The sequence below is a fragment of the Chiloscyllium plagiosum genome, unplaced genomic scaffold, assembly GCF_037043375.1.
Source record: "Chiloscyllium plagiosum isolate Xiang-an unplaced genomic scaffold, Cpla_swu_hap1 HiC_scaffold_13, whole genome shotgun sequence".
NCBI lineage: Eukaryota > Metazoa > Chordata > Chondrichthyes > Orectolobiformes > Hemiscylliidae > Chiloscyllium > Chiloscyllium plagiosum.
The window spans coordinates 79,411,599-79,425,353 of NW_028270151.1; the positions used below are offsets into that span (position 1 = coordinate 79,411,599).

A 13,755-nucleotide genomic window follows, 5' to 3' on the forward strand; every position below is an offset into this window, starting at 1 on the left:
CCTCTTTCGGGGCTGCTTTCACTCCTGGTCAATGCTGCTGTTGCTCCTGACTCTGTCATGGGCCCACTCTTCAAACCCGCCAATCGCTCAAATCATTGTCAGCTTCCCTTTCTCCCTGTCTCCCTCACATGGCTTTTTCCCAGAAATTTCAGACACTCCCTTCCAAAATGTTGAGACAGCCCCACGCCTAAATGTAAAGACTACGCCTGCAACACTACACCTATCCCTCCCATGATGAGAGACTGTACACCACCCTCTCCCCCCCTCCCACACATACACATACACACACAGACACAGACACACACACACACACACATAGAGCCAAACAGTTACAGCTCTTCACTGAGAGCGCTTGGCTGTCATCACATAATGGGGAAGGCTACACAGTGGCATGATATTGATTCAAAGATCTGCAAGTAAATGCTGCAATCTGGTGACTGTATCCCATCTTGCAAGAAGAACAGTTTGGTTCAGTGCATTCCATGTTTTTTTGTGGAATGGGGAGCTTTTTATCCAGTATCCACAGGAGCAGCGAAAGTCCTCTACCTCTGGGTAGAGCTGTGCAACCACTTATTCCCAAAGATAGTGGAGTTTCTCTGCTGCAATGCATGCTGGGTAAAATAATCTCCATTATCTGAAACCTGGTTTGTTTTCACCCACAAGCAGTTCACACCTGCACGCCTGGTGTTTCAGATTCAAATTGACTTGGTGATTTTTTGCAAATCTAAAGGTACATAATTATACCACAACATTCTGACATTATACACCTTTGACAATCTCTTCAGGGAATGAACTACATTTTATGGGTTCTTACACAATCACAGGCATGGGAATGGGAAAGGAAGCAGGTTTTAAGGGAGATGCAACAGTGGTCTGTATTTAAAGTGGAAGTTTAAGGTTTGAGTAATTTGCAATGTGGACAAACTCTGGGGGAGGTATGACCAGTAAAAAAGGAACGGGCACACCTGAACTCAATGGGACCAATATCCTTGTGGACAGGTTTGCTAGAGCTGTTGGGGAAGTTTTAAACCAGGTTGGCAGGGGAATTGGGAACCAGAAAGTCAGGTCAGAAGATGCAGCAGTTGATGTAAAGGTAGCTGCAATGAGCAGAGAGACTGTGAGGAAGGGTAGACTAAAATGGCAAGAGGATGGGAGTCCAGGCAGAAAGGCAGAAGGAAGCAATGCAGAGACCAGAGCAAAAGTTAGAAAAGAAAAAAAGTAAAATTGGGCAACAGATCATTTGCAAAAGATGGGTAGGTTGCTAGATTCCAAAGGACAATGAATATAAGGGCACTTTACCTGAATGCCCGTAGTATTCAAAACAAAGTCAATGAACTTGTTATGCAAATCAGTACAAAGAGGTATGATTAGTTGCCATTACAGAAATGTGGTTGCAGGGTGGTGATGACTGGGAATTAAATATCCAAGTGTCTCAGGTAATTAGGAAGGATAGGCAAGAAGGTAAGGGAGGTGGACCGCGGTCTTATTTAAGGTTGAGACAATATAGGATCTAAGGAGCAAAATGTTGAATCCATTTGGGTAGAGGTCACCCAAGGGGAAGTATGGAGAAGAGGTCACTGGTGGGAGTAGTCTATAGGCCACCCAATAATAATGCTACAGTGACACAGGCGATCAATCAAGAAAAATGACACATGTAAGAATGCAATGGCAGTAATCATGAGGGACTTTAACATGCACATTGATTGGCCGAATCAATTCGGTAGGGGCAGTCTTGAAGAGAAGTTCATAGAACTCATCCATGATAACTTTCTTGAAAAGCATTTTACCGAATTATAAGGGAGCATGCAATCTTAGATCTGGTCCTGTGTAACGAGAGAGGGAAAATTAAAGATCTCTTAGTTAAGGATCCTCTCAGAAAGAGTGATCACAGTATGATCGTATTCCAGATACAAATGGAGGGTGAAATAGTATTATCTAAAACCAGGGTGTCATGCATAAACAAGGGTGACTATAATGTTGAGCAAAGCGTAGGCTAAATTAGACTGGGAACACAAGTTATATGGTGGAACAGTTGGAAGAACAGTGGAGCACTTTCATAGAGATCTTTCACAGTGCTCAAGAAAAGTAGGTTCTGGTCAAAAACAACGATAGCAAGGGTAGGAAGAGCCAGCCTTGAATAACCAAGGAAATAAAGGAAGGCACGCAATTAAAAGCTCATGCTTACAAAATAGCCAAGAATAGTGGGAAACAGGAAGATGGAGGAATCTTTAAAAAAGCAAAGAAGAACCACAAAGCAAGCAATAAAGAAAGATAGATTATGAATGTAAACTGACACAGAATATAAAAACTAGAAAAAGTTTTTTATAAATATATAAAAGGAAAACGGTGGCTAAACTGGACATAGGTCCCTTGCATGATGAGAAAGGGAAATTAATATTGGGTAATGCTGAAATGGCCGACGCCTTGAATAACTCTTTTGTGTCTTTGCAGTGGAAGATGTGTCTAATATGCCAAAGAATGATGTTAAGGATACAATGGGAGGTGAGGATCTCCATTCAATTGTTATCACCAAAGGGGTAATGTTGAGGAAACTTGAGGGTCCAAAGCTAGTTAAGTCCCCTGGTCCTGATGAAATGCATCCCAAGGGTGCTGAAAGAAATGGTAGAAGTTATAATCAATGCATTAGTAGTGATTTACCAAAATCACTGGACTTTGGGCAGGCCCCAGTGAATTGGAAGACAGCGAATGTCACGCCACTGTTTAAAACAGGGTGCAGGCAAAAGGCAGGAGGCTACCATTACAGAAGAAAAAGCGAGACATCTGGATGGAAAGCATTCCATCAGGCAGATGCAGCATGGATTCAGGAAGGGAAGGTTGTGTTTGACAAATTTACTGGAGATCTTTAATGATGTAACAAACCTGGTGGATGGAGGGGAACAGGTGGACGTGGTATACTTGGATTTCTAGAAGGTGTTAGGTAAGGTGTTAGGTAAGGCATAAAAGACTCATCCATAAGAATGTATGGGGTTGCAGGGAATCTACTAGCCTGGATAGAGGACAAATTAACCAATAGAAAGCAGAGAGTTGGGATAAATGGATGTTTCTCTGGTTGGAGATCAGTGGTGAACGGGGTGCCACAGGGGTCAGTGTTGGGACCACAACTGTTCGTGATATATAAATATATAAATTATTTGGAAGAGGAGACCAAGTGTAACATATCCCAGTTTGCTGATGACACTAAATTGAGTGGAAAGACAAACTGTGCAGAGGATGTAGAGGATCTGCAGAGAGATGTAGAGAGGTTAAGTGAGTGAGCAAGGGTCTGGCTGATGGAGTACAATGTTGATAAATGTGAGGTCATCCACTTTGGAAATAACAATAGTAGGTCAGAATATAATTTAAGTGGAGAAAGATTGCAACATGCTGTTATGCAGAGGGACTTAGGAGTGCTCGTACATGAATCACTAAATGTTGATTTGCAGGTGCAACAGGTAATCAGGAAGGCAAGTGGAATATTGGATTTCATTGTGTGAGAGATTCAATTTAAGAGCAGGGAGGTTCTGCTGCAATTGTATAAGTTGTTGCTAAGGCCACAGCTGGAGTATTGGGCACAGTTCTGGTCTCCTTACTTGAGGAAGGATATACTGGCTTTGGAGGTGGTGCAGAGGAAGTTCACCAGGTTGATTCCGGAGATGAGGGGGTTAGCCTATGAGGAAAGGCTGAGCCACCTGGGACTGTACTCAGTAGAATTTAGAAGAATGGATAGATCAGCCATGACCTTAATGAATGACAGAGCAGGCTCGATGGGCCAAGTGGCCCATTCCTGCTTCTATTACTATGAAACTATGTCCAGGTAGTAGGTTGCAGGGCAGCATTGTCGGTGGTCACGGCTCGTCTTGCAGAGCTGGCTACAAGTCCTGTGGGATTTTCACATATTCTGTTCGGATCCTGAGGTGAGAGCTGCTTTTAATGTGGCAGCACTCGACAGCAACACCAGGTGGTGCCAATGTGCTTCCCAATTCAGAGTTCACCAAAGAAATTTGCTTGTCCCGGGGGAATCACACCAAACCAGTTACCAATTACAAAAGCAGCACTACATCAGAAAGAAGCAAGCCCGGGTTCATGTTAACAAATAGTATCTCACAGTTAGACTGTTCATCATATCAATGAGATTGCCATCAGAATGGGCAGACTCATTTGAATCAGCCCGGCATCCAATGAAACCATGGAGCAAAGGCTCAAAATTATAGACTGGTTAACATTACACACTAGACTAGAGGGCACAGTGAGTACAACAGCCTGTATTGGGGGGACAGTGAGTACATGATCTGTACTGGGGGGACAGTGTGTACACGATCTGTACTGGGGGGACAATGAGTACACGGTGTGACTGGGGAGCACAGTGAGTACACGCCCTGTACTGAGGGACACAGTGAGGCCTGTACTGGGGATACAGTGAGTACACAGCCTGTAATGGGAACACAGTGAGTACATGGGCTCTACTGGGAACACAGTGAGGACACGGCCTGTACTGGGAACACAGTGAGTACACACACTTTACTGGGAACACAGTGAGTACATGGGCTGTACAGGGGGGACACAGTGAGTACACAGCCTGTACTGGGAAGACAGTGAGTACATGGGCTCTACTGGGGAACACAGAGAGTATACGGCCTGTACTGGGGACACAGTGAGTCCACGCCTTGTACTGGTGGACATAGTGAGTACACGCCCTGTACTGGTAAGCATAGTGAGTACACACCCTGTACTGCGGATACAGTGAGTACATGTCCTGTACTGGGGGATACAGTGAGTACATGGGCTCTACTGAGGGACACAGTGCATACTCAGCCAGTAGTGGGGGACACAGTGAGTACCTGACCTGTACTGGGGATACAGTGAGTACACACCCTGTACTGAGGAGCATAGTGAGTACACGTCCTGTACTGGGGGATACAGCGAGTAAACGGCCTGTACTGAGGGACACAGTGAGTACTCGGCCAGTAGTGGGGGGACACAGTGAGTACCTGACCTGTACTGGGGATACAGTGAGTATACACCCTGTACTGGGGACACAGCGGGTACACGCCCTGTACTTGGGGATACAGTGAATAGAAAGCCTGTACTGGGGAGCACAGTGAGTACACACACTATACTTGGGAGCACAGTGAGTACACAGCCTGTACTGGGGGATACAATGAGTACATGGCCTGTACTGGGGAGACAGTGAGTACACGCCCTCTACTGTGGGATACAGTGAGGACATGTCCTGTATGGGGGACACAGTGAGTACACGGCCTGTACTGGAGACACAGTGAGTACACGGACTGTACTGGGGACACAGTGAGTACACGGACTGTACTGGGGAGCACAGTGAGTACACACACTATACGTGGGAGCACAGTGAGTACATGGCCTGTACTGGGGAGCACTGTGAGTACATGACCTGTGCTGGGGAGCACAATGAGTACACGCCTTGGCCTGGGGGACACAGTCAGTACACGGCTTGTACTTGGGATACAGTGAGTACACGCCATGTACTGGGGGATACAGTGAGTACATGCCCTGTACTGGGGGATACACTGAGTACACGGCCTGTACTGGGGGATACACTGAGTACACGCCCTGTACTGGGAACACAGTGAGTACATGACCTATACTGGGGATACAGCGAGTACATGCCCTGTACTGGGGACACAGCGAGTACACTTCCTGTACTGGGGACACAGCAAGTACACTTCCTGTACTGGGGGATACAGTGAGTACACGGGCTGTACTGGGGGACACAGTGAGTACAAGCCCTGTACTGGGGGATACAGTGAGTACACGGCCTATACTGGGGGACACAGTGAGTACACGCCATGTACTGGGGAGCACAGTGAGTACACGTCCTGTACTGTGGGATACAGTGAGTACACGGCCTGTACTGGGGGACACAGTGAGTACACGCCTTGTACTGAGGGACACAGTGAGCACACCGCCTGTACTGGGAACACAGTGAGTACACGGCTTGTACTGGGAAGCACAGTGAGTACACGCACTATACTTGGGAGCACAGTGAGTACACGGCCTGTACTGGGGACACAGTGAGTACATGACCTGGACTGGGAACACAGTGAGTACACGGCCTGTACTGGGGGATACAGTGAGTACATGGCCTGTACTGGGGGATACAGTGAGTACATGGCCTGTACTGGGGGACACAGTGAGTACACGCCCTGGACTGTGGGATACAGTGAGTACATGTCCTATACTGGGGAACACAGTGAGTACACGGCCTGCACTGGGGACACAGTGAGTACACGGCCTGTACTGGGGAGCACAGTGAGTATACAAATTATACTTGGGAACACATTGAGTACACGTCCTGTACTGGGGGACACAGTGAATACACGCCCTGCACTGGGAGATACAGTGAGTACACGGCCTGCACTGGGGACACAGTGAGTACACGGCCTGTACTGGGGACACAGTGAGTATACACACTATACTTAGGAACACGGAGGGAACACAGCCTGTACTCTGGGAACACAGCCTGTACTGTGGGAACACAGCCTGTATGGCGGAAGCACAGCCTGTACTGGGGAACACAGCCTGCATGGGGGGGAACACAGCCTGTCCGGGGGGAACACAGCCTGTCCAGGGGGAACACAGCCTGTACGGGGGGGGAACACAGCCTGTACGGGGGGGGGAACACAGCCTGTACGGGGGGGGGAACACAGCCTGTACGGGGGGGGGAACACAGCCTGTACGAGGGAAACACAGCCTGTACGAGGGAAACACAGCCTGTACGGGGGGAACACAGCCTGTACTGTGGGAACACAGCCTGTATGGGGGGAGCACATCCTGTACTGTGGGAACACAACCTGTACGGGGGGAACACAGCCTGTACAGGGGGAAGCAGTGTTTGCAGAGCCTTATCCTACCCTAACAGGAGAGGGGAGATGATGCTTTTATCAGTGAGCATTGAAAACCATGCTGGCGGATGGTGATGACAGTGCCACAGGTGGGCAGCCTCCATGAGCAGAGCCCTAGGTTTTACCTGTGGGATAATTCCCTGCTGCTCCTTCTCCTGTTTGCCCATCATGGTATAGGACTTCCCTGCCCCAGTCTGTCCATAGGCAAAGATGCAGACGTTGTATCCTTCGAAGGCATGTTCCAGCATCTCTTCCCCAATGTCCCGGTACACCTGCTGCTGGGAGGCATAGTTGATGTCGGCCGGCTGGGATGAAGGCAGCAAATGGTCATGGTTAGGATACATCTCAGCCTCCTCCATCATTAACTCTGTCTCAATTTCCTCACGTCCACCAGCCCCAAGTGCACCACATTCCTTTCTAAACCCCACGATAATGACATCAAAGGCAGCCTCTAAAATTGGAGGTTCATTTGTGCAAGGGGATGGACTGCTACTTTGTGTAACAATCAATACAGAGGGTCCTTCGGAAAATCAATCATTAACAAAGAGGACATAAAACTCAACAGAATAAACACTTCTAGGTCAGTCACAGCACATGTCGGGTAGAGAGTAAAGTGTCTTTACACTGCCCTGTCAAACAAACTCAGGATTTATAAGCATTCAGTTGATACAGTATGGATTATATATACGCTGACAAATCAATCAATTGCCTGATGATAGGTTCAGCTCGAGTTACTGTCAGTATTAGAAATGTCAGTTCCTTTTAATGGCAACCAGAGCAGCAGGAGAGCAGTTCATTGTATCAGAGCTGGGTTCTTATGGCTCAGTGGTTGTGTCCCTACTTCTGGGCCAAGAGGCCTGGGTTCAAGTCCTGCTTACTCGAGAGATATATCAGAGTGTCTCTGAACAGATCAATTAGAAAATATCAGGAGTTGGGTCCTTATGAGCAGGTCCAGGCAGCGGAATGTGTTGGGGGTTGTAGTTCCTGACTGCCTGCCTCTTCTCTGTGGCGGTGCCCAGATCTGGGTGTCCTTGGAAAGGGAGCATGTGATGCCCACCAACACCCTCGAGGCATTCAGACAAAGTGGACACTGCAAGAGGTGGAATGCATTCATTTCCCCCCCATTTAATTTAATCCCCTTTCCCTCTTTCTTTACCCTTCCCTTCTTCTGTTTTATTCATTCATGGGACAAGGGCATCACTGGCTTACCCAGCATTTATTGCCCATCCCCAATTTCCCAGAGGGCAGTTAAGAATCAACCATAATGCTGGGGGCCTGGAGTTACATGTAGACCAGACCAGGTAAGGATGGCAATTTCCTTCCCGAAACGACATTAGTGAACCAGATGAGATTATCCCCACAGTTGGCAATGGTTTTATGGTCATCAGCAGGCTCTTAATTCTATATTTTTATTGAATTCAAATTCCACTTTCTGCCATGGCAGGATTTGAACATTTTTAAAAACTGAATAGCTGGATTGCTGGGGGGCATGGATTATAATTTGTCCATTGTTTAGTTTGATTTGGTGGTAGTTTGGGTCCTGCCTCAAAGCATTTTGGGAAAAGTGGGCATCGCAGGGACTGGACTGCACTATCTCTGCATACTCCCTCCCCTCTGTTCCTCATACTAAAGTCTGAGTGGGCTACATACCGTGGTGTGGGACCAGTAGGAATAGTCAAAGTTGAAACTTTTCGGGGCCTCCTTGGGCTGCTTTGGATTAACGATTGCTGCAAGAGAACAGAGAGAGAGAGAGAGAGAGAGAGACAAACAAAGGGAAGGTTGTGTCAGTGCAACATTCAAACAATTTCCACCTCATCTAATCACAATAAAAGGAGCAAGACAAACATCGAGGCATTTCACAAACAGGAGGTGACATTTTGGAAATAAAAGTGTCCAAAGAGGATTGGTGCTGAAGGCTTCAGCCGTGGCTCATTTTCTATTCTTGCCTCTGATGCAGAAAATTCCAAGTCCCATTTGGTTCAGTCTGGTACTCCAGAAGGGAGGTGCAGTTATTACAGAGAAGTTGTTAAACTGAGGCTCCTGTCTACCCTTTCAATTGGACATTTAAGGGCCCTCTTGTGGCACAGTGGTACTGTCCCTACCATTGGACTGGGACTTCAAGTCCCACTGCTCCAGAGGTGTGTAATAATGCCTCTGAACAGGTTGGTTAGAAAAATAGAGAAAGGTTTAGAGCAGCAGTCTGGGAAATGGAATGGGCAGTGTTTATAGCTATCAGATAGAAAGGTCAAACCAAATGGCTAGTGATCATGCCTGGTCAAGCATAATCTGTTGAGTAATATAATTACAAAGTAAATAAATGCACATTTACATATCTCTGTCAACATCATATACTGAAATCATTTCCTTCCTCGTGCACTTTGCTGGTAAAAATGTCTATGTTCAAGATGGGGTATCACTTCTATGAGAAAGCTTCCAAAAGATCTTCACCCTAATCCAGTAATACCACTTTTTGAAGAAGGACACTCCTGGTGCCCTGGCTAACATTCATCCTGAAACATCAATTCCATAAGGAAACCAGGAGAAGAGTTGGCTTGTGGATACCTGACGGATCTTGTTGCGTGTCATGACTGCATCCATGACAACACTGAATAAACATGAGAGTCAATTCATTGCTCATGAGACATTCTAGATCATTTTGAGCATATTTCAAAAGGTATCTTCAACTGCAGTTTGCAACACAGTAGAAAGGATCTATCTTTCTCATCTGGTCCCTTGTTCCTGTGTTGAGCAAAATGCAGGACAAGAGTTGAAGGTCTGTTCTGGTAACTGAGAACCTGGGCACCTCTCTACAGCCACAATAGACACCCTGTGTTTGGCAACATCCCCATTTCTACATCAGAGCTTTTCAGTGACTGACATCGGTCTTGGGTGGTTTAGTCAGGTAAACTTAGGAAATAGGAAAGGTAGGCCATTCTTCCCTTGGATTTTCTCCGTCATCCAAGGTGATCATGGCTGATCATCCAACTCAGTATCCTGTTCTGCTTCCTCCTCTACCTTTTTGTCGTTTTAGCCCAAAGAATTATGCCTAACTCCTTCGTGAAGTCACTCAATATTTTGACCTCAGCCACTTTCTGTGGCAGAGAATTCCACAGGCTCACCACTCTCCGTGAGGAGATCTTTCTCCTCATCTCAATCCAAAATGGCCTTGTCTGTATCCTTTGACCGTGCTCCCCTGGTTCTGGAAGGCCATGCTTCAGTGGGTCCTGATGTGAATGATTCCCTTAGGTCTCTGAAGAGTTTTATGCCAAAATCAGCATATTATGACCAATCAATAAAGCAGCAGCAATAGGGGTTACTGTGTAGGGGCTGGAACTTACATAAGACACTGCCCCTTTGACTTGAAACTCTGATGCTGGTTCTGGTTTGAAGACAGGGAGACTGCTGGCCTACTTTGACCTTTCCACCCTGATATAACTTGTCTCTTTATGCTGAATGAATGAAGGGGTGGCTTAGCACTGCTGCCTCACAACACCAGGGTCCCAGGTTCAATTCCAGCCTCGGGTAACTGTCTGTGTGGAGTTTGCACATTCTCCCCGTGTCTGCGTGGGTATCCTCTGGGTGCTCTGGTTTCCTCCCACAGTCCAAAGATGTGCAGATCTGGTGAAGTGGCCATGCTAAATTGCCCCATAGTGTTAGGTCAATTAGTCAGAAGAAAATGGGTCTGGGTGGGTTACTCTTCAGGGGGTCGGTGTGGACTGGTTGGGCCGAAGGGCCTGTTTCCATACCGTAGGGAATCTAATACCAGCAAACAGGTATAGATTGTCCGTTTGAGTAGGTTTCAGACAGGCACTAATAGCTCTGCAAGCTGCCTTAAGAATATGATGCAGCTTTTTTAAGTGTCTATCATTCTAAAGTGTAGTTTTTTTGAATGAAATTAGAATATATTATTTAATCCATAAGGCATTGAATAGCCTTCCTAAATAACCTTTCTCTCACATGCACTTACACGCTAACACTGAGAAGTTATCAATCACCAGTGAGGGCAAACAGGGTGGTGGTCTGAATTAGGATCACAGCAATTGATTGATTACAATTAACCATACCGGGGCTTTGCATCATCAGTAAGTAATCCTATTCACTGTATCCTGAAATTTGAGGTGATTAGTTACAGGATATGAATTTAACTTCGGCTAAGAGGTACGTGCTAAGGTTACTGATTGGCATGTGTCTGGAGGATGATGATAATCTTGGATTTTGAATGCAATCGTGGTTCTATTAAAAATCACTGCTGGTGACGGCAAAATCTAATGGTTTCCATGGAAACTGCAAGCATGGAAGATGATTAAAGACACTGGTTTAGCTCCTGACTTAAATGGAAATAAAAGTCAAGTTCCTTGCATTATAAGACACATGGTGCCATTCTTTCTTATTCTGGGTAGGCTTTACCTTGTGTCTCCTACCCTTGGGTGGCTTCTCCTCTCTCCAGCCATTCCTGAATGCTAGGGACAGCTGCCTCACTACCATCTCCTCAGTGGTCTAAGCGTCTTTGTGATCAAACCAAAGCTCAGTCATACAAGGAGGACCTGGACAAGTAGCATCCTGAGGAACTTGTCACAGCTGTGAGAGGGGGTGTGGAGTATCTTGGTAAAAAGACTTTTCTTTTTGTTTATTCTTTAATGTGGGCAACACTGGCATGGCCAGCGTTTGTTGCCCATTCCTAGTTGCCCTTGAACTGTGTGGTTTGTTTGGCAGTTTCTAAGGACAATTAAGAGTCAACCACATTGCTGCGAGTTTGGAATCACACATAGGCCAGAACAGGTAAGCAACATTTTACAACAGTGACTATCTCAGGATCATCATTACTGATGTTAACTTTTGATCCCAGGTTTTATTAATTAAATTGAAATTCCACCAGCTGCCAAAGGTTCTGGATCCCTCACTCAGTTACACTCCAACTGTTCCAGCATCACCCCTCAGCTTAGTATTTGTCCTCTTAAATCCCACCTTGGCACATAGAAAATTCAAAACAAATTTCACTCAGAGAATTGATCTACCATTTTGAATTCTCACACTCATTGTACGATAATTAGTTGGCCATTGTTGGGGTGTTACTAGACAGGAGACAAACCATTCAAATTTAAACAATAGATTGCGGTTCAGATATGGAAATATTAAAAATAAACCTTGCATTGTATCACACATGTCATGACCGCAGGATGTCCCAGGGCACTATTGAAACGTAGGAAATGCAGCAGACAATCTGCAAAGTTAGATCCCACAGCAGCAAGGTGAGCTGAAACTGACTGGCAGCTTTCCTAATCTCTTGTTGCTTGTTGCTGCTTTTATTCAATTCCGTGAGCTTATCTGGGATTTTCAAAGCTGCCTTCTGTCGTAATCATTGAGTATGGATCAGTTTAAAAGTTCCAGGGTCAACTAACCCAAGTTGATGAAAATAGCAAAGGGCAAAAGTTCATTAAAATCTATTGTAGTACAAAAATGGTGAAGTTATTCATCAAGGGAATAGTTATGCTGAACTGTCATTATTTTTGTCTACATGTTATGTTATTGCTCCTGTTCATTCACTTTTAATGTATTGGTTTCACTGTTGTGACTTACAGTACTGTCTGCTGCTTCAAAGACAAGGGAGAATCTCAAAAGGACAGTGAGACAGATCCATTGGTTGGCGTAATCGAGAAAGGAGATTTACTGTTTGACGTGCCTGCGAGTTGTAAGAAACCTATTTAACTACCTGGATAAGTACCACTCTTTAGGGATTGGGTTCATCTGTATGCCTGGTCAAAGGAGAGTAATAATACTCAAAAAAACCTATAAACAAGGAGCGATGGGAAAATTATCAGGTTAAAGTGTGAAGCTGAAATTGTGAGATGACGTATCAGTTTGGCCTGTTAAATAAACAGTGAGACAGGTGCCTATGAGCATTCTGTTTCTTTGGAGAATTGAGATAAATGTCTTTAGAAAATCCCAAAGGTGCTGCGTGAGCTTTCTAAGGTTGACTGTAGGTTGTGGAACGCCCCATTCCCTTGAGAATCACCATGGTTGAAGGTTGAGGTTAGGGTTGAGGTAGAGAGGAAAACTGAAGGGGAAAAACCCGTAATGATTCAGTGCAATACTGTTCCCTGAGACAACGCAAGCTCAGTATAATTTTATTCCCCCCCACTGCCTGCTAGTCATTTTCACTGCACCTCTGCTATTAAGTCATTACCTCCCCCAGTGAGCCAGCCTTTATATCATGGAATCATCATAGTATCATAGAATCCCAGCAGTGTGCAAGCAGGCTATTCGGCCCATCAATATCTTTCTAGTTTGTGAGCATTGCTGGACTATTTGACCTACAGGACAGTTCACTGCCTGGTGTATTAGAATAGAAATGGCACCTTCACATCCTCAGGAAGAATCACACAACACCAGGTTATAGTCCAACAGGTTTAATGGGAAGCACTAGCTTTTGTAGTGCTGCTCCTTCAGCAGGTGGTTGTGGAGTCAGGGTCGCATGCATCTGAGAGGGCAGTTGGGTCCTTGACTCTGTACAGATTCCTTCAAGTGAAGTGTCAGGCTCTGGAGTTGGGCTTGAACCCACAACCTGCTGGCCCTGAGGTAGGAGTATGACCATTGATGAATAATCAGTCATCAAGTGGGGCAGCCCTAAATGGTTTCACCTCTCCTTAGCACTAACATACCATAAGAAATTGCAGAGAGTTGTGAATACAGCTCAGTAAATCATGCAAGCCAGCCTTTCATCCAATGACTGAATCTATACTTCCCGCTGCCTCAGAAAGACAGCCAACATAATCAAAGACCCCTCTCAGCCCAGTTATAATTTCTTCCAAACTCTTCCATTGGATAGAAGATACAAAAGCTTAATCACATGGACCAATAGATTCAAGAACAGCTTCTT

At 45.7% G+C, this 13,755-nt stretch overlaps 1 protein-coding gene across 22 annotated transcripts in view; it reads right to left on the reverse strand.

The window, feature by feature from the left end:
- The window catches only part of kif1aa (kinesin family member 1Aa), a 374,456-nt gene that overhangs the window by 219,901 nt on the left and 140,800 nt on the right, over positions 1–13,755 (reverse strand). For all 22 annotated transcript variants that reach the window (XM_087993839.1, XM_087993838.1, XM_087993837.1 and 19 more), the window contains exons 3-4: positions 8,529–8,605; positions 7,004–7,183 (exon numbers count right to left, since the gene is read on the reverse strand). In XM_087993839.1, coding sequence (XP_087849965.1) covers positions 7,004–7,183; positions 8,529–8,605 — 257 coding nt within the window. The remainder of the gene's footprint in view (positions 1–7,003; positions 7,184–8,528; positions 8,606–13,755) is intronic.